Here is a 21185-nt window from a genome sequence, read left to right on the forward strand (position 1 = left end):
TTAGTGGACCCAAGCTGCAATACCAGACACAACCCATAGAAAGGTGTGGCGCTTTTTCTGGGGGGGGGGAAGCTATTTTCTTCTGTGATTCTGGACAACCATTTCATAAGCTCTGTCTGGCACAGATTTCCAAAAACAAAAAGGTCCATTCTGCCCTGGTGCAGAGCCGTGCAGCCAGTTTGACACCAGCTCTGGGATTTGAACCCATGGACCCCTGATCTGATATGGGACAGGAGTCTATATCTTGTGTTGGAAGAGGATTTCCCCTTTAAAGTGCGTGGAAGACTGGAGTACGGGAAGCAGTACAGTCAGAGGGGAACGTGCAGATGAGGGAATGAATGGAAAGGTAAGGAAAAGTCTAAAACACTGCAATAGAGACGAACTGCCCTTAACCTGACTCTGGGCCTGTTTTCTGTCTTAAGAATACCCTTGGGTTTTGGTTTAGGGAGTCAACCACAGAGGTAAAGGTAAAAGGGAATCTGTTACCTTCAAAATCTGTTTTAAAGTAAGGCCTCGTTCACACTTCAGTAAATCATGAACACCACACCTACCCATTGATTTTAATGTGTTTGTTCACACGCCCTCTTAAAAAAAAAAAAAAAACACAAAATTGACATGCTGCAGATTTCTAAATTCGCACAGCAAATCAATTTCCACACAGAACAAAAAAGCAAAGTGTACATGAGATTTGTCTAGTCTCCTATACTTTACTGGGACTACATTACACGCTGCGGTTTTTCCCGCATAAGATTCCGCAACGTGTGCAAGTACCCCAAAGCAGATTTGGGAGCCGACACTCACTTAAGGGATATTATCATGGTGGCCCCATAGAAATAAATGCGCAGTGCACCCTCCTTTACTTTGCCAGAGGTGGTATCCGTCCCCATCAGACAATGGGGGCATTATTCTAGCGATATGCCCCCATTGTCTGGGATGGGAAAAACCTCAACTGACAATGCAAAGGAAGGTTAATGCCTCAGTCAAGAAAGTCACCGTCCTGCAGTTTTCACCCCATTGAAGTCAATGGAATACTACGGGGGGCCGGCCGTGCGTCAGTTTTGATCCTATGACAGGCATGCTCAACCTGCGGCCCTCCAGCTGTTGTAAAACTACAACTTCCATCATTCCCAGACAACCTACAGAAGCGCATGGTGGGAGTTGTAGTTTTACAACAGCTGGAGGGCCGCAGGTTGAGCATCCCTGGCCAATGAGAACTGAACAGGGAGTCTCACAAAGACGACCTCCTGAAATTAGAAGCCAGTCATCAGCTGTTGCGCGGGAAAAGCCGCATCGGGCAACATATCTCCCCCTACAGGGAAAAACGTAGTATTACATCCTGGGCATGCAAATTAATGGCTGCCCGTGTAACCCGCATACAGGACAGGTCTGCCAAATCTCTCTGCTTGGGCTCATTGGGGGTGGCAGGAAGGCATCCCCCCTCTATCAAATCCATATATCCCTACAGCGCATATGGAAGTTGGTCAGCTGGAGAGATACGGACTGAATATCAGAGCTACAAAAAAACAAAACAAAATATAATAAAATCTATACAATGAATATGTTTTTTCTAATACAAATTTGATTTTTGCACAATTACAGTATAATAAACAGTAAAAAATAAATTACATTTCCTACATAAAACCAAACCTTCAATTAGCAGTAAGTATATCGGGGGGGGGGGGGTCGTCAATTATCCTTCAGATTTAGAACAGATTATTTTAACCACAGATTCCCTTTAATGAGATAAGAGTTAAAATATTGCTTAACAATCAGCTGTAATTCTCAGCCCATAGTGTTACATATTGCATACGTATAGCGGCATCGTATGGCCATGAGAATTACCGATAGGAATGCGATAAATCAGGAGCGATGAGAAAAACGTCGTACTTAGAACCGCCAGAAAATCTATATCCTACCCCCATAGTGCCATTTCCAAAATCTAGAAACAAATGTCTTATTCCTGCGCCAAACTACCAGAGGTTCAAGCGAGAGTCGGCTTCGGGGAGCGCTATCCCCATGATAACACCTCGCACATTAGTGTTATCATAGGGACGGCATTTATAAATAAGTGACATACGCAGAACTGGATTCTGGTTGGGCTTTACAGCTGCTCTAAAGCCTAATCAGGAATTATAAAGGGGGTCCCTATGATAACACTTGCATCGCATGATGACTCGATGCGGGAATAAGATCATTTTTTGTAATTTCCTTCAATCAACGTACGATTTAACAGATTATTTAAATTAAGTTAAATATAAAAGCAAAAAGAAAAACTTTCTAATTTAGTTTTTTTACAATTTTTGGCCTCACTCGCCCTCCTTATTCTTTGCCACATCGTCCATGACGCCTGCAAGTCTAAGCGTTCTGCTCGGTCAGCAGAAAACCTATGCCGCGGAAGCCAATGGCCGCATGAATTTTCAGGTGAACGGAAGCGCTACCTTCAAAAGCAGCCCTTGGCAGCTGCGCAGGACCATGGCCACCTCATGGAAACAAAGCCTTAAAAGTGATCCGATTATAAGAGGAAGACAGTAAAAGCTAATCTTCTGTCAGAGGAAAGGTATAAGAACGTGCCCGAACCAGGGTCACCGGAGATCTGGCTGGTCCCTGGTTTTGGTCCATTTTCCGTAGAAGAAGCATTCCAGGGCAGGATCTAGAATAATCTCTTCTCAAAGGATCTCTGCTGAAAGTTAGCCACCCACCTGCCCATACATTAAGACGGGAATGTCATCTGGAATCTTCAGAAGTTTCTTTGTTCGCAAAACACTCCTTTAGAAAGTAGTCCTGCTGCCAGGGACACCCACATCGAGAGGAGAAACCATTCATGGAGACCCTCCAGTTAGACCCAGGCAGGTTACGCATCCAAACGCTGGATCTCAGGGCGGCAGTCTGCATCCCGCGACTCGCTGCGTGCCCTCATGTAGTCACTGGACTGACGCATGTTCTGGGATCTGCTGCCAAATTTCCATTTCCTAAACGCCAAGTAGGTGTTTACGGAGTAGGAGAGGGTGGCCAAGAAGCCAAAAACCTGCAAAGAAAAGATCCGAAATGAATGGTGGAGTAAGAAGTCAGTTAAAAGGACAGACCTCTAGCGATCAGTGGTGTAACAGCAAGGGTTCCATGTTCCTGCAGTGCCACCACAGGTGGAATCAAGCATTACACCATTTGTGTTGAAATCAATGGGCTGTCCATGTAAAGCAGTGACGTGCCCGGTCCTCCACAGTAAGAGGCGCTCTTTGTAGTTATTTCTTATTGTTTGCCTTTCACGAGTCTTAGAAATCTGGGGTTTATAACCAGACTTCTTTTAAGATCACCACAGCTGGAGTGCCGGAGGTTAGCCATCACTGGTATAGTGTATATAGGGGGAGGAGGGTATATAGTGTATATATAGAGGGAGGAGCGCAGGAGGGTATATAGAGGGAGGACTGGAGGAGGGTATATAGTGTATACAGAGGGAGGACTGGAGGAGGGTATATAGAGGGAGGAGTGCAGGAGGGTATATAGTGTATACAGAGGGAGGAGCGCAGGAGGGTATATAGTGTATACAGAGGGAGGAGCGCAGGAGGGTATATAGAGGGAGGAGCGCAGGAGGGTATATAAAGGGAGGACTGGAGGAGGGTATATAGTGTATACAGAGGGAGGACTGGAGGAGGGTATATAGAGGGAGGAGTGCAGGAGGGTATATAGTGTATACAGAGGGAGGACTGGAGGAGGGTATATAGTGTATACAGAGGGAGGACTGGAGGAGGGTATATAGAGGGAGGAGTGCAGGAGGGTATATAGTGTATACAGAGGGAGGAGCGCAGGAGGGTATATAGTGTATACAGAGGGAGGAGCGCAGGAGGGTATATAGTGTATATAGAGGGAGGAGCGCAGGAGGGTATATAAAGGGAGGACTGGAGGAGGGTATATAGTGTATACAGAGGGAGGACTGGAGGAGGGTATATAGAGGGAGGAGTGCAGGAGGGTATATAGTGTATACAGAGGGAGGACTGGAGGAGGGTATATAGTGTATACAGAGGGAGGAGCGCAGGAGGGTATATAGTGTATATAGAGGGAGGAGCGCAGGAGGGTATATAAAGGGAGGACTGGAGGAGGGTATATAGTGTATACAGAGGGAGGACTGGAGGAGGGTATATAGTGTATACAGAGGGAGGAGCGCAGGAGGGTATATAGAGGGAGGACTGGAGGAGGGTATATAGTGTATACAGAGGGAGGAGCGCAGGAGGGTATATAGTGTATATAGAGGGAGGAGTGCAGGAGGGTATATAGTGTATATAGAGGGAGGAGTGCAGGAGGGTATATAGTGTATACAGCGGGAGGAGTGCAGGAGGGTATATAGTGTATACAGAGGGAGGAGCAGAGGAGGGTATATAGTGTATACAGAGGGAGGAGTGCAGGAGGGTATATAGTGTATACAGAGGGAGGAGCAGAGGAGGGTATATAGTGTATACAGAGGGAGGAGTGCAGGAGGGTATATAGTGTATACAGAGGGAGGAGTGCAGGAGGGTATATAGTGTATACAGAGGGAGGAGCAGAGGAGGGTATATAGTGTATACAGAGGGAGGAGCAGAGGAGGGTATATAGTGTATACAGAGGGAGGACTGGAGGAGGGTATATAGTGTATACAGAGGGAGGAGTGCAGGAGGGTATATAGTGTATACAGAGGGAGGACTGGAGGAGGGTATATAGAGGGAGGAGTGCAGGAGGGTATATAGTGTATACAGAGGGAGGACTGGAGGAGGGTATATAGTGTATACAGAGGGAGGAGCGCAGGAGGGTATATAGTGTATATAGAGGGAGGAGCGCAGGAGGGTATATAAAGGGAGGACTGGAGGAGGGTATATAGTGTATACAGAGGGAGGACTGGAGGAGGGTATATAGTGTATACAGAGGGAGGAGCGCAGGAGGGTATATAGAGGGAGGACTGGAGGAGGGTATATAGTGTATACAGAGGGAGGACTGGAGGAGGGTATATAGTGTATACAGAGGGAGGAGCGCAGGAGGGTATATAGTGTATATAGAGGGAGGAGTGCAGGAGGGTATATAGTGTATATAGAGGGAGGAGTGCAGGAGGGTATATAGTGTATACAGCGGGAGGAGTGCAGGAGGGTATATAGTGTATACAGAGGGAGGAGCAGAGGAGGGTATATAGTGTATACAGAGGGAGGAGTGCAGGAGGGTATATAGTGTATACAGAGGGAGGAGCAGAGGAGGGTATATAGTGTATACAGAGGGAGGAGTGCAGGAGGGTATATAGTGTATACAGAGGGAGGAGCAGAGGAGGGTATATAGTGTATACAGAGGGAGGAGCAGAGGAGGGTATATAGTGTATACAGAGGGAGGAGTGCAGGAGGGTATATAGTGTATACAGAGGGAGGAGCGCAGGAGGGTATATAGTGTATACAGAGGGAGGAGCGCAGGAGGGTATATAGTGTGTGTACACACACACACATACTCTCATCCATTCATCACTCTATATATACACTCTCCCAGTCCTCCCTCTATATACACTAGATATATGTGACCCCTCTATATACAGATCCCCCCCTGACAGAAAAAAAAAAAAGTTATTGCAAGAATAAAATAATCAAGATTATTTTTTTTTGCCAAAATTGCGCAGCCCTAAGCTCAGCTACATCTGGATTTATGACATGTGGTCACTCACACCACCACTGGGTGGCAGCAGAGACCACTGAGCTGCACATCATCCGACATCTGTTGCACTGGATATGCACTCCGCGTCTATTGCCAAGTAACCGAATACTTCCAGAGCGCCATTAACTATTAATGTACCAGTGTCATCCGTGATAAATACCATTAGGTCTACTACGGGTCTATTGATGACATTTTTTTTTTTTTTACATTTCTGTACATTTTCTTATACGTTTTACAGACAAGAATAGGACACTTCTAATAGAGGCCAGGATGTTCCGTTCCGCAACATGAGGAACGCACAATTTGCGGACCATTAAACGGGCATGAACCCTAACTAGAAACAGCGCCCCCTGACTCACTACTGCTCCATATTCTCACAGGGGACTTAGGGACTCCCATTCTCATGGCCAATTGGAGTCTCACCAGTCGGACCCCTCGAAATCAGACACCCATTGTGTGGACAGGTGATAAAGGTTAATGGAAAACCTTGTTAAACTAAGGATAGGTTCACAACTCCATTGGTCGGACCCCACGGACTATAATGGGATCCAGATGCTTTCCGGCCGGATAAAAGCGCTTTCCTGCAATGGTTTTTATTCCTCTGAAACCCGGCATTTCGCAGGAAAGCAGCAGGATCCCCCCGGGCAGGCTCCAATAGATGGAGGTGTGAACCTACCCTTAAAGGGGTGGCAGTGGGTTAAGGGGGCTTGATAACATGAACAGAGAGCTCGCTGATTCCCTGAGGATGCCGTCATGGCTATGGTCTGCTCTGGTCCAATACGTCAGAAATGGCAGGAAAGGCCTGATCGGCCAATCACAAGCTGAGGCGGTTCACTGATCAGGCCAGCGATTGGCTGAGCAGGCCCTTTCGGCGCACTGAGCCAGGACAGGTAGCGGACAGCCGCGGGAACCGGGAGCGGCATGGGGAACAGCAGTGTCCGAAGACTGGCGAGGGCAAATATCCATTCTCTTTCTTATTCGCCACGGAAAGCCCCTCTAACAGAAAACCTCTGCAGTTATTTGGATCAGGCGACGCAGCGCAGGAAGGGTTAAGGCGCATTCCTTCTTGTCTTTTCACTGGAAAAACTTCAGAAAGTGATTTTCTTACCGCTGCAGAAATTTCCGCCCCAGATTTGTGGTTCAGCGATGCCAAAATTACAGAGGCAATGAAGAAAAACAGAGCGCTCAGCCCGGTGTTCACCAAGTCCTAGAGACAAAAAACACATAGGAGACAATGAGTGCCGCCATTGGGACCAGGACGCAGCGTCCAGCGCCGAACCCGCAACACGTGGCAGGACAGGGGGCGCCGGCGGGCGTTCGTTTCACGCCTCCAGTGGTCAATGCAAATACAGCAGATAGGAATTCATTGCAGATGCAGCAACCAGAGCATGGATGGTTGGGCGACTCCGTGTCCAATACAATGGAGGACTACAAAGTGTCCAACCCGCTGCCGACCAGACCCGCCACTGAGGAAGTAATATCCTAACTAAAGGAGGTTTTAAACCATTGAGGATTCATTCAGAATCCCGCCAGAGAAGCCTCTAAGCAGTGCCAAAGGGGTTTGGGCTTTACGCCGGGCCCTACTGTCCATGGATCGAGGGGGGATCCAAGATTAGACTTCACCAACGCGATCTTCTCACGTGCCTGCGCGGCCGCAGATCACACTGGCTGGGTCCGATCTTGTATCAGGCCATATTACTGGAATTAACCCCCTTTGACACTGCTCAGAGACTTCTCTTAAGCTGCAAATAAAACATGAACTTTTTAAATAGTTTTTTGGGTCAACTATTTAGAAGGTAAAACTCAATAAACATACAAAAAGGGACAAGACTAAAGCGGCATCAGATTGGTGGGGGTCCGACTCACAGCACCCCCGCTAATCTGCTGTTTGAGGAGGCTGCTGTGCTCCGGTGCGGCCTCCTCGCAACCCACCAAGCACAGCGCCGTACGTGGTATAGTGGCTGTGCTTGGTATTGCAGCTCAGCACCATTCACTTGAATAGGACCGAGCTGCGCATGTGACCGATATACAGTGACATCACGAAGAGGCCTAAGCGGTCACGGAGCGGCGGGGAGTAGGACCACCACCAATCTCATATCCATAACCTATCCCGAGGATAGGTCATCAATATCAAATTCCCAGACAACCCCTTTAACGCTACAAAATCAACGTTAGTTAAGTGGCGGTTCACGGTGGTCCACTGGGAGAACACGGCTATGACACGGCTTGTCTACACGCCATTAAACGCCCGCCACCTACTGCTACCACTTGCTGGGAGCTCCTGGGTTATCTACAGGAGGGGAAGCCGACACATGCCTCCCATTATATTCGTGAACAGGCTGGGGCAATAAATCCCGTCGCACAGCGCGCGGTTTACAAGGAGCACAGCCGAGTGCGGTGACATGTCTTAGCTCATCCTCGCGTTACTCCACGGAGATTGGGGCAGGAATCAAAGCCAAGTGCTGCATAAAGAGAACCTCTGCCCCCCAACAAGACGCCATGTCCTTCCACAGGCGACAGGAATATTTCACAGATGTCTCAGCGCAGGCGTGGGAACGCTCCCCACATCACAGGCACCGGCCGCCGCCTGCTCAGCTGACAGAATCAAAGACAAGTCAGCAGATTTCCTCAGACGGCCGGCCTCGCTCCTCAATCCTTACTGCGCAAAAAACAGAACCCAATGTCCTGCAGAGACCTCCTGCGCAACATCTGGGCCTGCAGCACAGAGGGATTCAGCTCGGAAGGGGGGGCGTGCAAACAAACATAGTTGATGTCAATGCTCCAGGAATGTGCAAAGATTACTGTGGAAAGCACAGGACCAATTTAGGTTTACGTTTCCAAAAGAAGCCTCATCCTACGGGGACGCCCCATCCCTATACATACACACCTTAAAGGGCTACTCCCATCTGGACATTTACGGCATACAGATAAGCCATAAATGTCTGAAAGGTGCAGGTCCCACCTCCGAGACCTGCTACTATCTCAAGGAGGTGCTCTGAAGTGAATGGGGAAGGGGGAACCTGCTGCGCACGCGTGGCCATCTTTACATTCACCTCTATGCAACTCCCAAACAGTGAGAGAACACAGCACATGCGCAGAGCTTTGGCGTACACAGCAGGGCTCCGTTTTTGAGACAGAAGCAGGTCCTACCCGTGCCTACTGGACTTTGCCTATCCCATCGATACAGGGGCTCTGCTAGGTGAACGGCGCAGTGGTGTACGGGTGTGACTGCCGCTGCGCTCACTTTGATGGAATGACAGCGCTCAGCGAACGTCTGCAGTCCCAAGTCAACGGAGCAAGCGCAGCAGCGCTCCATTCACACAGGACCCCGGTTTTCGTGAGCACTGAGGGCTCCAGCTTACCGCCAATCCTGCCACTATACACACACAGAGTCAGGAGTGCGACCAAGGACTTACCGTCAGGACCCAGTTGATGTGAGGGACACGCTCGTGAAGAGACAGGCTGAACATGAGCAGCAGCACGCCGGTCACCACAAAGGCGCTGCAGCTGACGAACTCGAAGAAATACAAGCCTTCACACGGCGAGCACTCCATGATCGTCTCGATGCAGATGAAGGCGAGGAGCGCCAAAACCTGGGGGCGGCAAAAAACAGACATAAATGTACAGTCGTGGCCAAAAGTTTTGAGAATTACATAAATATTGGAAATTGGAAAAGTTGCTGCTTAAGTTTTTATAATAGCAATTTGTATATACCCCAGAATGTTATGAAGAGTGATCAGATGAATTGCATAGTCCTTCTTTGCCATGAAAATTAACTTAATCCCAAAAAAACCTTTCCACTGCATTGCTGTCATTAAAGGACCTGCTGAGATCATTTCAGTAATCGTCTTGTTAACTCAGGTGAGAATGTTGACGAGCACAAGGCTGGAGATCATTATGTCAGGCTGATTGGGTTAAAATGGCAGACTTGACATGTTAAAAGGAGGGTGATGCTTGAAATCATTGTTCTTCCATTGTTAACCATGGTGACCTGCAAAGAAACGCGTGCAGCCATCATTGCGTTGCATAAAAATGGCTTCACAGGCAAGGATATTGTGGCTACTAAGATTGCACCTCAATCAACAATTTATAGGATCATCAAGAACTTCAAGGAAAGAGGTTCAATTCTTGTTAAGAAGGCTTCAGGGCGTCCAAGAAAGTCCAGCAAACGCCAGGATCGTCTCCTAAAGTGGATTCAGCTGCGGGATCGGAGTGCCACCAGTGCAGAGCTTGCTCAGGAATGGCAGCAGGCAGGTGTGAGCGCATCTGCACACACAGTGAGGCGAAGACTTTTGGAAGATGGCCTGGTGTCAAGAAGGGCAGCAAAGAAGCCACTTCTCTCCAAAAAAAACATCAGGGACAGATTGATCTTCTGCAGAAAGTATGGTGAATGGACTGCTGAGGACTGGGGCAAAGTCATATTCTCAGATGAAGCCTCTTTCCGATTGTTTGGGGCATCTGGAAAAAGGCTTGTCCGGAGAAGAAAAGGTGAGCGCTACCATCAGTCCTGTGTCATGCCAACAGTAAAGCATCCTGAGACCATTCATGTGTGGGGTCGCTTCTCATCCAAGAGAGTGGGCTCACTCACAATTTTGCCCAAAAACACAGCCATGAATAAAGAATGGTACCAAAACACCCTCCAACAGCAACTTATTCCAACAATCCAACAACAGTTTGGTGAATAACAATGCATTTTCCAGCACGATGGAGCACCGTGCCATAAGGCAAAAGTGATAACTAAGTGGCTCGGGGACCAAAACGTTGACATTTTGGGTCCATGGTCTGGAAACTCCCCAGATCTTAATCCCATTGAGAACTTGTGGTCAATCCTCAAGAGGCGGGTGGACAAACAAAAACCCACTAATTCTGACAAACTCCAAGAAGTGATTATGAAAGAATGGGTTGCTATCAGTCAGGAATTGGCCCAGAAGTTGATTGAGAGCATGCCCAGTCGAATTGCAGCGGTCCTGAAAAAGAAGGGCCAACACTGCAAATACTGACTCTTTGCATAAATGTCATGTAATTGTCGATAAAAGCCTTTGAAAAGTATGAAGTGCGTGTAATTATATTTCACTACATCACAGAAACAACTGAAACAAAGATCTAAAAGCAGTTTAGCAGCAAACTTTGTGAAAACTAATATTTGTGTCATTCTCAAAACTTTTGGCCACGACTGTATATACTGTGCACGGCACTGACTATAAAGACCAGACATGAGTGAACCCCCCCCCCCCCGCCTCAAAACATAACCCCCAAATCAGCTGAAATCCCACCAGACAAGAAAATGGTGTAGTATGACTGACCCGTTACGTGTGCAAAACGGACACGGACGTGTGCATGAGGCCTTACAAAGGGCATTAGGAAATTCTGAAGATTTTCAGTCAGCGTCCGCCATCACAAACTCCTTTGAAATAATATATGGTCAGCCGTTCAGAAAGTGACCTCCCGGCGGAGCCTCCATCACTAAGAATTAAGGTTCCCCCGATGAAGGAAGCGAGAGGTTAATATTTCCCTGTCAGAATGGATGCATCGGCGCGCAGCGACCAGACTCCCATCCGCCATCTACAAGAACGTCAAATATACGGGGGCGTCACTCATCCAGGAGGAGGTGAACGTCCAGCCGCTTCCTCAGGTTAAAGGTGAAGCGTCTTCTCCCCGACAGACCCGTCTCCATGAAATGCCAAGTGGAGCATGCTGGGAAATAAGGGCGACATTTACCTCAGGGGCCGGGGCCTCCAGTCACAGGCGCTCTAGGTCTTTTCCAGGAGAGGAAAAAAAAACACTCCTCGCGCCAGTTTTGAGGAATATTTTTAGGTGAAGAGGACGTGGAGAGCTGCAGTGACAGAAATAACCACTACGTAGGCCTGGACAATGTTTAGCGCTTGTTCACATCTGCGTCGGCTTCTATGGCCGATTCTGACCGGACACAGAAGCCTCACAGGCAGGACTACACTAAAGAGACAGGCTCCATCATAGTCCAGAGACTGCTCGGCCCCGATCCTGTCAGTTGTGGGCCCGATCCAGCACTTCATCTGATGGAGCAGCCCCCTCCAATATACAGTCCCATGTACACATCTTCAGCCGCTCCCTCCAACATACAGTCCCATGTAAATAACATAAGACCCTGCCTATTGCCTCCTCCAACATACAGTCCCATGTAAATATCACTCACCTCCCTCCAGCCCCCTCCAACATACAGTCCCATGTAAAATAAATCACCCTCTCCCTCCAATATACAGTCCCATGTAAATAAAATCTGCCACTCCCTCCAAAATAAAGTCCCATGTAAACGTCATCAGCCCCTCCCTTCAACATACAGTCCCATGTAAATAACATCAGACCCTGCCTATTGCCCCTCCAACATAGTCTCATGTAAATATCACTCACCTCCCTCCAGCCCCCTCCAACATACAGTCCCATGTAAATGACATCACAGTCTCCCTGCAGTGGATGCATATCAGGAAGATCCACCATATTGGACTGTACGTGGCTATAATATCCTGCTGCACTCACTGCAGACCCCCCGAGGCTGCTCACCCCGCCAGGCCGCCCCTCTGCTATAAGCATTGCTGAAGATCCGACGGAGCGGCGAATGGTCCGGCAGCTGGCCAAACTGATGAATAGGCCGCCCCCTCCTTACTGTACGGAGCTTTCTCATTGGATATTTCAGGCACCGGTAGTATCACTGCGCCGTTCATAGCGCACAGCGCTCATGCAACTACAAATGGGCCACGTGACCAATGAACGCCGCTCTCACCGGAGTGCCTTGGTGTCTTCAAGCTTCTGATCAGTGGAAAACCAGAGACGTGCACTACTTTGGTCCACGATGCAGACCATTGAAGTCTATGGGTCTGCGTTCTGTCAGCGATTTTCACGGACCATTGCTAGGAGATACTTTGCAAACTAGCAGCGTCCACGGAATACGGAGGGCAGAAAGCGACCAAACACGGACGGATTTTTCAGACATCAGACACAGAAATGTGGACGAGGCCTTACTGGAGAGGAACTGGAAAAGCACTGCACTGATGAGGCCCCTGGGGCCACATCCTGCCCGTTCTCTACTTCGGAGACTCCCAACTGCAGTAATGAGATGTAAGCACGTGGCGGCGCAGAGCCGTCCCACCGCGAGCAATATCGATCATGCTAAGCAGCGCTTACAGAGGAGCGGTCACCTCTCCTGACACTGTCCTCCTGGTTTTCCCATGAAACAATCCCAGAACATTCTTTTCTTATAACCGCATGTTGTGCTGTTCCTCTGTTATTCCTCCAAGCAATTTCTAAACTAGGCGTTACCATTCCCCTTGTCAAAGGGGTGTGTCCGCAGTGAGTAGATCATGAGAAACAGTTAAGGACATGCCCTCAACACCCAGCTGTCAGTATATTCATATTTCTAGGAGGAACAACAGAGGAACAACACAATGTACAATCCTTTTAAAAAATAAAAGTTCTTTCATGGGGTATACAATTACTTTCTAAAACAGACGTCCAGAAAGCCTTAGGCTAGGTCTATACGACGACATTTGTCGCGCGACAATTTTTATAATGATCGTCTATGGTGTCGCAAAAAATACATCTGTTGCGTCACAGTATGTCACATGTCGCGGTGCGACACCATAGACTATCATTATAAAAATTGTCGCGAGACATTGGTGCGACAAATGTTGCCGTATTGTCGCGTGACACACACGTCATCGTGTAGACCTAGCAGAAAGGCCCCCATACACATTCCACCCCACCAGGCAGACAATGGTTGTGTCGCCACTGGCCAGGAGGACGCTTTTTGCCCATCTACTTTTGCGATTTGGGTTAGACCAGTCGAGAAATCTCAACCTTGTTGTGAAACTACAACTCTCAACATGTCGTGACTGTCTCAGGCCCCCTGCAAGCAGCTGAGGTGACCAAGGGCCTGACCACCGCTGGTCCGATATATTGATGGTGTAATCTTAAGAATAGGTCATAAATTTTTTAAAACCCGACTAGCGCCTTTAAGAGATCTTCCCTTGCAGGGCGGTCTGTGTATTCCGCTATAGCTGTCCGTCACAGAGTAGGACCTCCCACTGGACTCCTAAGCCCAGATCACGGAATACGCGGTCACACCATGTTCTCCAGCTTCTGCTCCGTCATGGGGTTGGGATGGTCAACTGACCTAAAAAAAGGAGGTCTTCATGGGATAAACTGGGTAAAGGGACCGCCCGCTGGTGTGGGCAATGCCCCCTGGGAAAAAGATATGCAAATGAGCTCTCCTCCAGCAGGAAGGAGACGGTCTCTCTAGTTCCACCTGTAGGTGGCTACCTGTCAATGTCCGACCCATGAACACAGTGGACAAGCCAAACCAGAGACTCCTCCTACATTAAAGGGGTTATCCGAAAGTATAAAAAGCTCCCCCAATATGACGGGCCCCCCCCACTGAATATACTTACCCCGCACCACTCCTGGTCCCCGCTTCGCAGCTGCTGCTTCTCCCCAAGCGCTGATGAAAACATGCGATGCCCGGGGGAGGGGCAGCCAATGGCAGGCGGTGGCAAACCTCCCTAGCGTCACCCGCGATGCTAGGGAGGCTCGTCCAACGACCCGCCTGCCACTGGCTGCTCTACCAACCGCACACACACAGGGAGCGGGGTAAGTATATTCAGTGTGAGGGGCCCGGCCTATTGGGGGGCTTTAGTTTTTATACTCTCAGATAAGCCCTTTAAGACACCCCACCTGCCTCCAATAGGTGGCACTAGAGAGACCGCTGACTTCTGGAGGAGAGCTCATTTGCATAAACCCATTAAAGCATGTTGCACCTGTTGAAGAGCTCACCTGTCGCTCCCTTACGGACAGACCAGGCTCACTGGTGACGCGTCCCTATAATGGATGACCCTGTTGGGTCATATGGCACTTGGGGACAGGTCACCGCTGATGCCACTGCACAAGACCCCATCTGTCCAGAAGTTTACAGAGCGGGGATCGGCAGACCACAGCGACGGGGGAGTATGAGTTTTTCAACAGGTGCGACACACTTCAGGGGTCTGGTAAAAAAGTCCCCAAAGCTGGACAACCCCTTTAAGGAAGCAGACGGTACACAGGGCATGACAGAGACGGTGTATCAGCTTATCAGAGATGTGAGATGGAGACGTAGCTCTGAACTCTTCCAGGGGCTGCATGAGAATAGAAACAGCGCCACTCTAGTCCACAGGCTGTGTTTGATATTGCAGCTCAGACACATTTAAAGGGGTTCTCCAGGAATTTAGAAAATGAAAATACTTAAATATTACTTTACTGTAAATATATTCCCATATACCTTTCATTATTTATAATGGCTCATTTTGTTTAGGGAGCAATCACTAGGAGAAACAAAATGGCTGCCGTCCTATTAATACACACAAAACCTGTCCTAATCATACAGGAGGACATGTTACTTCTGAGCACTGAGGTAAAGAGCTGCCTCATCCTCCTGTTGTGGAAATTGTCAGGGATGATGATCCTGAATACAGATTATAAAAACTTTAACTGAATCTCTGTGGGAATGGAGTTCATGAGGAGACATGAAGGACAGAGAAGACGGACAGGACAGACTGTGGTAATGGAGACTGCATACAAGTGCTGCTGCTCATTAGTCACATCCCTCTCACCCTCCTCTCTGTACTTCATGTCTCCTCTGGACCTCCATTTCTACAGAGATTAAGCTGAAGATCATATTAAATTGTATTCAGGATCATAGAAGATGAGGCAGCTCTTTAGCTCAGTGCTCTAAAGTAGCATGTCCTCCTTTGTGATTAGGACAGGTTTTGTGGGCACTAATAGGACGGCGGCCATTTTATTTCTCCTAATGATTGCTCCACAGACAAAACGAGCCATTATAGCTAATGAAATATATTTGGGAATATATTTATAATAAAGTAATATTTAAGCATTCTCATTTTCCTAATTCCCGGAGAACCCCTTTAAGCCACTGTGTCCTAAGCCCCTGTAGCAGGAAAGCGCAAGGAGTCGGGGAAGTCAATCTGCATCAATCCTTTGTATGTCTTGGAGATGGAGTGAAACCCCTCAGCGTTATAAATCTTCTGTATTTCGGCGCCGCGGACGGGTTTACGTTGGCACCGGGTCAGGCTCCTTAGTTAACCTTTCACATCTAATAAGACAACAGACAAGGTAGGAAACGCAGTGCGGATGACGTTACCGGAGCAAGAGAGGCAAAGGGCGCGACCGATACAACGAGGATCGTAAATGGCTGCACCGGGCCTGAACCCCGGGTACGTTGTCACCCTCTGGTGGTTAGAGTCCCCCTTCGGGTGTATCTGCGGATGGCGGGGCTTTCATCTGTTGAGGGTGGCACGCTACATACCGGATGTAAGGAGGGTATGTGGACATTTAGCAAGATACTTAAAGGGGGGTTTCATCAGTATCTGATCAGTGGGGTTTCGACACCCGAGACCCCACTGATCAGCTGTTTGAGAAGGCACCTGCACTTACAGCCGCGCCGCGGCCTTCTCTCTGCTCACCAAGCACAGCGCCATCCATTGGATAATGGCTGTACTTGGTACTGCACTACTGACCACAGCATCTGAGGGGTCAAACGTCTGATCAGCGTCATCACCAATCATAGACTTTGCCTCCAGGTGAGCGGGCACCATCTTTAAAGTCCTGGCTTCTGCTGTACATGTCAGGCAGTCACAATAACAATGAAATGCAATATTCCGGCTGCACGCTATCTTTCCGGGCTTAGGAGTCCAGTGGGCGGTCCTATCAGTGATTGACAGCTATAGCTGTATACACTGCACACAGACACGACCACTATGGTCATGTCAGCCGATCACCAGCAGGGGGCACCGACAAGCCACAGAGCCAGGGCAGTGAACCGCATCCTCGCCCAGGAGGTCACCGGCTGCCCACACCCGTCCAGCGCCCGAGGATGCCGACAGGCTGCAGCTCTTGCCCGGACACATGTAGACAGAATCTTGGAATTTGGCAGGAGAAGAACATGTGTCTAAGGAGACAGGGCCCGGTGGACGGATCCAAGAGCACATTCCTCAGTCTGGGCCGCTCTTCTCCTCGGCTCAACCACAAGCCGTTAACTTCTGGAATGGAGAGCGGCCTCCTCCAGCTGCTGGAGAAGCTGGGACGACGTGTGGTCACCATCAGCGCAGACAGCGACTTCCGGTCACAGACGGTCAATAAGAACAACCTACAGCAGCTAAAACTCAGCATCTGCAATACTAGAGCGGCTGCTCCGACAGCATCCATGTAACGTATGCCGGGCTAGGTATCGGCTCCTGGCAGGTTCACCTGCAGACACCTGTCACATCGTCCTAACTACAACTCCCAGCATGTCCTAACACTGAGCACAATGAGGGGACCATAGTGCAGGAACACACATTTTGACTGATGACCTGTCCTCTGTATAAGTTGTCAGTATCTGATCAGTGGGGGTCCGACACCCACTGGCGGAGGTCCCGGCCTTTTGGATACTGACCACCTATCCAGAGTATAGGTCATCAGTTAAAAAAAATCCTGGCAAACCGATCCCCCAGCCTTCTCGTTTTGGTGCTGACCAAGTCCCGACTCGCCACTCTGCTCGTTCGGCGAATCGCTGCCAAGCACGCACGACCAGGACGCAGACAGCAGCGGGGTGGCGGCAAGCATCAGCACGGATCCAGGGGATCGGACCCATTCTTCCCCTTAGAGACAGAATTGTACCCCTTTTAGTTGCGACTGCTCCGGGGCTGACCCTTTCCTGACCCCAGACTCACACCGACCGGTCGGAATGCTCTCTGTGAAGAGACCCCCTTGAACGCGGCTTTTCCCACGCACAATCCCTGATACGAGGAGGAATTTGCTTCCCACATAAGCTGTAATGGAGACATTCCCGTAGCCAGGGAACGAGTTAATCTCCGGCATCGCCATCAGCGGCAGGAATGCCGCCATGTGGTCGCACCTCGACCTTTAAAGGGACGATCCCGCGACTTTAGAACAGCATCTTATTTGCATACCTGGAGGACATTCTTCCCTTGCTGCGGGTGGGCAGCAGCTCTTAAACCATCTGCATCGCGCAGGATGAATTGCAATTAGCTCTTGTTAACCTCTTCCTCCCCTGCATAGAAAATAGTCCCGGAGACACCTATGGGATGCAGGACCCCCAGGATTTCCTCCTCCGCTGTCCAGAGGGAGACATAGCTATAAGCCTGTATGAATTATTGGTGCCTGGTCTGCTTCACCATGAGGAGAAGTAGCTACTGAGCATGTGCGTCCACCACTGGATGCAGAAGGTGGACCAGAAGGTTAGACAGCAGGGGGCGCGGACGAGCATGCGCGTGTCCTGAATGGGGAGAGCCACTGGCAGCTGTTTAGGCAGGTGAATTCCAACAGTCGGATCCTTGACGCCTCGGAGCTGGAGGAACGCGCTGAGCGCTGCCTCCCTCCCCCCTCTCGCAGCACAAGTCGCACACAGCCCTGCAGCAGCATCCCCCTCCTTTTTCAATAACAATCTGACTTATGCTACCGTGGAAAAAAGAGGCGCACGCGTCCGCAGAGCCTCCGTTATTTTATGTTATAATGGTACCTGGGAAAGCTGAGTGACATCCAACATGGCTGCCAGAGTCGCTGTCACCCAAGACTCCATAATCATAGTCCTCTCTCTCCCACTTTAGAAAATACATATATTCCCCAGATCACCTTTTCTTTTTACAACTCATCCCTCAGTTATTCCTCTTAGAAATGTAGGACTAAACTGACAGCCGGTTATTACCATCCCCCTTTTTAAAGGGCCGTGTCCCTACGTGATGACAACGAGCAGCATCAACAAGTGACGGGTCACACCGCTATCTGGTAACTGCCAATTATTCATCGGGTTCTAGGAGGAATAACAGAGGAACAGCACAGAGTTAAAAGAGACGATCCTGTGGCGCTGGAAAGCGAATAGTTACTAAGATAGATCAGGAGAGGCGGGCGACATGGCGGCAGGACTCGTCAAACCTGCCACTTCTGGGAGTAGTCACCCAGCTTTCCCCCCAGGCAGAACCCTGAATCTGTAGACTTCTTAAAGGGGAAACCTTCCTTGGCGCAGCAGTAGAGCAGATCTAATCCCAGTTACACCAGTACACGAGGCCTGTGAGGGGTGACACCTGGTCACCTCTACGAGGGGCAACGACCTCAGTGTCAAATAAAAGGGGCCCCGGCGGGGGAGCGGTCACAGGCGGCGACAGGTGCAGAAGACGCCAGGTTGACCTCCATCGAGGACACGGGTGAGGTTATAATGTACGCCGCCCAATGTCAGGAGGCAAGCGTCAAGTTCTGACAAGTCCGAATAAATGGGAGTCGCTGACAACCCCTATAGAAGCCATAGTGGAGGCCATACTGGTTGTCAGGGGGGTAATGTTATGGGGCCACACGTGCACTGTGCAGCCATCAAGGTGATTAACCTGTTGCATGCCATGCACCCCTCCTCCAGCCCCGCCCCCCGGACACCTCCTTCTCTCCCAGCCCCGCCCCCCGGACACTCACCACTTGGCTGCACTTCAGGACCCCGCAGAGTGACCGGATGTAGTCCACATCGCAGTGGATGCCCCCCCAGCCGCGGTGCTGCCGCACGGGCTCGGTGGTCGGCTGGTAAGGGCTGCTGGCCCCCGACACCATGGAGGCTGTAGACGCCTCCGCCTCGAAGCCGTCCATGTCCTCCGCCGCTCTCATGCCTGGGGGCTCCGGGATCAGCGCTAGGGGCCACACTTCCCACAATGCATAGCGACGGGCAGTTTACGGTAGAGCCAGGATGAGCAGCCCGTCACCGAGGATCCTCCACATGTCAATCATGCACGCAGCAGGGCGCAGTCCCGAAGCACAACACCCCCCCTACCCTTATCGTCGGGCTCTGGATGAGTTTGGGGCTCCCACCCCCCCCCAGCTCACGTGCCGCCCTGGGGCCCCCCGGGTTCTCTCTCCGCGGTGACGCGCAAGTCGCCGCGCGATCCCGACACCGACGCGCTCTGCAGGTAAACTGCGCCCCGACCAATCGCAGGCGAGCTTCTTTGTGACGTCACGAGGGAAGGCTCATCACCATAACTCCGCCCCCTGCGCGACTCTTTTTCTTCCTCGCCTGTAGCCCCGGTGGTTGGCACGGGCTGCCAGGCTGTGTGGCCCCTCAGAATTACAATGGGGGAGGGGGGCCTCCAGTAATAATGGCTGCTAGGGGTAGGGTGTAAGTTCTATCCCCTAAAGTCTCCCTAGGTGTCTATTCGGTGGAAATGTCGCCTAGGGGCAGGATAAAGTCGCATTTGGGGTACACATAGCCACGCCCACAATTCGGCGGTTGCAGAGAGAGCAGAGCCTCTAGGTGCAACGGCAAATACATTACGTGGAATTTATAGGGTTTGTTCTATTATGGCTAAAGCAGCCTCTATTATCATGTAATCAGGGGTGTAGCTCCTGCCACCAATAGTAGATAACCACTACCCCCACTATTCCGTTCATGACCTGCATACTCCAATAAAGAGATTAAAGCGGTCGTCCCACGAAAAGTATCCTACGTTTTTCACAGCAGCCCCTGGATCTAATTACTTTTGTAATTGCAATGAATTAAAAATTATGTATAGCCGGTGAGTTATTCAATAAAATGTATCTTTATAGCGCCACCTGCTGTTTGCTCTTTTTCTAATTTCTCTGTTCAGCACACAGAGGACGCACATGCTCAGTTCTATCCTTTAACTGCCAGCGGCTGCAGCAGAAAGTGCACGCCCCCTGAGCTGCAGCGGAAAGTGCACGCCCCCAAAGATAGTGTACGCCCCCTGAGCTGCAGCAGAAAGTGCACGCGAATGTAGCCTAACTGTTAAATGAGGGAGGAAACTGTGGAGTATTGTGGATAAGCCATCATAAAGCAATGACTGCTACAGGGCTGAGCATACGTCACAGCTACCGGGGATGCAGTGTATCTGTGCAGGTCTTTGCAGTGACAGTGGCCACACATTAGAAGAGAGCAAACCGCTCTAGCCAGATTCATCTCTCTCATAAGCCATTGTTTGTTTTTTGCACAATGTCCTCTATACAATGCCAATGAAACCTAAAACTATCTTCATCTTTACACAGGTTGCCCTTTATTTTCTGTAATATTCAACAATGCATAGTTCAGACACAGGGGGGCGCCACATTACACAGAATATACTGTGATCCCTAGACCATCCGCATAGAAAATTAATGAAGATGCATATGGAAGTTCTGAATTAGCATTTCTAACATGACAAATAGGCCGGTTTATGGCTTTCAGCATTAGGTCGACGTACTGTACAGTCCTGGCCAAAAGTTGAGAATTACATAAATATTGGAAAAGTTGCTGCTTAAGTTTTTATAATAGCAGTTTGCATATACTCCAGAATGTTATGAAGAGTGATCAGATGAATTGCATAGTCCTTCTTTGCCATGAAAATTAACTTAATCCCAAAAACACATTTCCACTGCATTTCATTGCTGTCATTAAAGGACCTGCTGAGATCATTTCAGTAATCGTCTTGTTAACTCAGGTGAGAATGTTGACGAGCACAAGGCTGGAGATCATTATGTCA

At 49.6% G+C, this 21185-nt stretch overlaps 1 protein-coding gene across 1 annotated transcript; it reads right to left on the reverse strand.

Moving 5' to 3' along the window:
* Nucleotides 1-1670: 1670 nt before the first annotated feature.
* Nucleotides 1671-19610, reverse strand: CMTM4 (CKLF like MARVEL transmembrane domain containing 4). Its single transcript, XM_040409278.1, has 4 exons — nt 19138-19610; nt 9072-9248; nt 6764-6862; nt 1671-3025 (listed from the first exon to the last, which is right to left on the reverse strand). Exons 1-4 carry the CDS (start codon nt 19321-19323, stop codon nt 2852-2854), a joined length of 636 nt encoding a protein of 211 aa, XP_040265212.1. The 5' UTR covers nt 19324-19610; the 3' UTR covers nt 1671-2851.
* Nucleotides 19611-21185: the final 1575 nt, after the last annotated feature.

The sequence above is a fragment of the Bufo bufo genome, chromosome 10 (assembly GCF_905171765.1).
Source record: "Bufo bufo chromosome 10, aBufBuf1.1, whole genome shotgun sequence".
In the NCBI taxonomy this organism is placed as follows: domain Eukaryota; kingdom Metazoa; phylum Chordata; class Amphibia; order Anura; family Bufonidae; genus Bufo; species Bufo bufo.

What these genes read in the sequence shown, in the direction of transcription:
- CMTM4 (XM_040409278.1), bottom strand. Translation starts at nt 19,323, where the DNA reads ATGAGAGCGGCGGAGGACATGGACGGCTTCGAGGCGGAGGCGTCTACA. An exon ending in ACATCAACTGGGTCCTGACG is followed by an intron (nt 6,863 to 9,071) that starts GTAAGTCCTTGG and finishes TTTTGTCTCTAG; the next exon opens with GACTTGGTGAACACCGGGCT. An exon ending in GGGCGGAAATTTCTGCAGCG is followed by an intron (nt 3,026 to 6,763) that starts GTAAGAAAATCA and finishes TTTTCTTTGCAG; the next exon opens with GTTTTTGGCTTCTTGGCCAC.